This window comes from Drosophila arizonae, chromosome 5 (genome assembly GCF_054131065.1).
Source record: "Drosophila arizonae isolate 15081-1271.41 chromosome 5, UAZ_ARI_1.0, whole genome shotgun sequence".
Classification (NCBI taxonomy): Eukaryota; Metazoa; Arthropoda; class Insecta; order Diptera; family Drosophilidae; genus Drosophila; species Drosophila arizonae.
Genome location: NC_142925.1, coordinates 21,855,322 through 21,859,249, shown reverse-complemented (window position 1 = coordinate 21,859,249; position 3,928 = coordinate 21,855,322). Strand labels below are relative to the sequence as shown.

General features: G+C 44.6%; 1 protein-coding gene across 1 annotated transcript; it reads right to left on the bottom strand.

Moving 5' to 3' along the window:
* Positions 1 to 317: 317 nt before the first annotated feature.
* Positions 318 to 3,081, bottom strand: LOC108617544 (facilitated trehalose transporter Tret1-like). Its single transcript, XM_018013360.2, has one exon. The coding sequence runs from the start codon at positions 1,913 to 1,915 to the stop codon at positions 593 to 595; it is 1,323 nt and encodes a 440-aa protein (XP_017868849.1). The 5' UTR covers positions 1,916 to 3,081; the 3' UTR covers positions 318 to 592.
* Positions 3,082 to 3,928: the final 847 nt, after the last annotated feature.

Below are 3,928 nucleotides of genomic sequence, written 5' to 3'. Positions count from 1 at the left end.
CACTAACACACACAAGACGCTGCCAGATGCCGCTCGCATTTGCTTTCTTGCTGCGAGTTCAAAGAGCTCAAAGGACATTTCATTAGCAGTTTTTGCATCTATTCGGTTCGTTGCCGAGCGTTGAAAATTCCGTTTCGTCACAAGCGATTTGCTCTTTTCACAGTTTCCGCTGCGCAAGCGCAACAGCCCAGCCCAAAGAGACAAGCAGTGTATGTGTGTGTGTGTGAGTGTTCCCTCTGTATAAATGCTGCCTCGCTCGGCACGCTAAATGTCTGTCAACCTCGTAAATCCTGTTTGAAATTAAGTGCGTCGTTGCGTGCGTTTGGGTGTAACGAATTTCTTATTTGATTTTCTACAATGTGTTAACTTTTGTCGGAAATACAAATTCAGGAATTGGCAACGCTTTTAGATTTTCAATCGCTACTATTTGGTTGTGCAAAGTCACCCCACCCACAGACACGAGCTGGTATGGGGCTGCAGAGTTGCCAGATCAGTTGAGTGCGACAACACGGGGCTGCCATCCCGTTCGGCTGGAAGAGCGACTCCTCTCAGCAAAAGTCCTGCTCTGCTACTCTCTGAGAGGAGCTGTCGCCTATGACAGGGAGCTCCGAATTTTCCGCATGCTTTTACTGTGTGTTTCCGGTATGTAGGTGATAGTGAAGATACACCCTCCACAAGAAAAGATCGCGAATACCCCGAAGATGAGGGCGGGCGTATTACTCTTGATAACGAATGGAAATACAGCAACTATCGCTAACGCAAATATCCACGAGCACGTCGAAACAATCGCAACACAAATGGGCAGCGCTCGCTCCGAGAACATCTCGATCATAACGACCCAGACGAGCGGCCCGACTCCCAGGCTGTGTCCAGCGCTGTACATGAGGCTGGCAGAGGCTATTAGCCACTTGGAGTCGGAATCCCTTAGGAATTGAAAATTCAGCGCCAACAAAATGGAGGCCAGCAGCATCATGAGGCCCGACGCAAAGAGCCAGAGCTTGCGCTCGCTCTTCTGAATGACCAATGCGGTCACATACGCGGCGACCACTTGGGCAATAGCAAAGATAACTGCGCACAGCTCTATGGATGCCTTGTAGTTGTCTTCCCTGAACATTAGCTTTATGTAGAAGACATACGCGTTGAAGCCCGTGAATTGCTGGAACAGAATCAGTCCGATCACCGCCAACAGGCTCCTCATTGTAGCCTTCTCGCGCAGTGCTTCCTTGGTGCTGTAGCTATCCGGCTGGTATCTGTTCTTTATCGCCATCATTTCCCGTTCGATGTTGGCATCGGGGCCGCGCAGCCACTGCAGGATGGCCTGAGCCTTTTCGTCCCTGTTCCGTTGGACCAGGTACACCGGCGACTCGGGCACCCACATGAGGATAGCGGCATAGACCAGTGGCAGCAGGCCGCACGCAAAGTTGTACGCCTGAAAGTCCTGGCACGAGCCCAGGATGTAGGCGTACAGGATGCCATGGACCAGCATCAGGTGAAAAAAGCAGTTCAGCATTCCGCGCATGTGCAGCTCGGCCACCTCGTTGTTGTATATGGTGACGGCCACGCCGATGCCGCCGTTGCCCATTCCAATCAGCAATCGGCCGATGTACATCATGCTCAGGTGCGCAGCGCCAATGACGAGGGCCCAGCCAATGATGCTCGGCAGCACCATGCCCAGCATGATAGGCTTCCTGCCGAACGAGCTGATCATGATGCCCACGGGCACGCACATGATGGCGGCGCCCACTGCGATAACCGAGCATATGAATGCCCAGTGCATGGGACTCGGCTGGAACACGTAAGTCGCACGGATGAACTTTGTGCTCTCGATGGGCCCGGACCAAGCCAGGGAAACGCCAACAATGAATCCACCGAACGAAGCCATCAGAGCGACCAATATAGATTTAGCCACGACCATTCTCTACTGTGTTCAAATGCTTAAATGAATTGCAAATTGGAAGCAGCCATCATTGGGCCTGCAAGTGTCAAGTAAATATCTGAATATGAATTAGGCGAGCAACGAAACTGATCCGAATTTATATTGTGAAGTTCGGGAATAAGTCATAGGCGTCGTCAATCGGGCTACTTCAATTCAGAAATTCTCCACTCGACTGCCCAAAACTGCTCAGCTCCCTCGCTCTCCGTCGCCCTTCCTCTCTCTGTATGTGAGTAGAGTGCGTATTTATCTATCCATAAATTATAGCCATATTAATAGAAAATTTGCCTGTCTTTTGAGTATTATTTCAATGCATTAGAGGGGATCAAAAGGGGCAAGGAAAACCATGTGCCCTCACACCTAGCTAATTGTGCACGTTGGGCTGGCTAAGCCCGGTCGCAACACAAATATATTGCTTTAGCCTAAAAAAAACAATAACAGCTTGGCAGTTGTTGTGTTGTCCTTGCGAGGACATGTGTGTATCTCTCTGTGAGTCTGTGTGTGTGTGTGTGTGTGTGTGGCATACAGGTATCTGGCTGACTGCACAGCATCAATTGTAAAAGGATTATGGCTTAATTTTAAATGCGCATTCATTTGCACTCGCCTGCTGCATCAGCTCCTGCCGCTCCTGCGGCTGCTGCTGCTGTTGCTCCTTTTGCAGCTCGTCAAGCTCCTCCTCAGCTGTCTCTCTCGCTCTTTAAGCGGATTTCTGACTGCCGCCTGGTTTTTTTTTTCTCATTAGTTTTCAAATAGCTGCATTAGCAGAGCGCGCTGCAAGGATCTGGGCCATACAAAAGCCAGTGAATTGCTCAATTTGTGGCATTAAGCCCCCTTCTCGGCATTTGTTTTGGCCAGCACTTTGTACCCTTGGCGCATATTGTTTGGCCTTGTTTGTTATTGCAGCAGTTTCTCTTCTTTCTCTTCTTTTTTCGCTCTCTATCATGTGTTGACCTTTTATTTGTTCGCCCATCTTTATTTTTTACCACGAGCTCTAAGCACGTCTCTAAGTATTTTCGAACTGCGTCATTGTGCAGCTATTGTGCTGGAGGATCAGATGAACAATGTGAGCCACGAAGACAGCATTCAGAGTCCCAACTGAAATAATATATTTCCAGACTAATTGAAGGCTAAGTAAATGTACTGATGATTCATTTATTTGTATATGTGGAGTGTTTACTCAATATAAATAAATGTATATTAACATTTAGATTAAAGAAGTGACAGCATAACACTCATTACGATCACCAACAGCTGAGTCTGTTTTGGTAAAGGAGTCTGGAAAGAGTCTCTCAAGACATCGATTTTATTCCGATTTAGATATTATGTTATACTCTGATAAGTATATAAACTTATTAAATGTAAACACACTTATTATTCACATCTAGCTGTAAGTTAATCTTAAATATTTTGTGTGTTACTAGGGCTAAAGTCCTTAAATTTATTTATTGGACTCTGCTTTATTCTATTTTTAATAAAATAAAGATTAATTATGTGTAAATTAAGCAAGTATTTTTTAAATTACAATAACAAAATCTCTTTCAAAACTCTTGCTAAAAGTTTCTAAGCCTGTGTCACTATTCAATTGAGAGAGTTTATCCAAAGAATTATTAATAAATCAATAGCAGAAGGAAATGATCAAATATAATTTAAGCATTAAGATCTGAGTTTTCTTAACACCGTATGCCAATAGGCCTCAGATTATATTTTCGATCTTTGGTTGTCAACATATTAATATCAATATCACATATAACAAATATAGTCTTTTATTTTATAAATGAGTATACAAATAATCAGTATTTATTTGAAATATCTAAAAATAATATTATCATTCACCTGAAGGAATTAGTGCAAAGAACTTAACTTCTCTTTTCTCTTATTATTTTTGTTTTAATCGACTATAGAGATTCTGTAAGCTAGACAACAGTTCTGACAAGAGAACTACTTAAGATCGTCTCTATTAAAACTTTGGAGTTCGGCTTAATTTGTGCTGGCCCG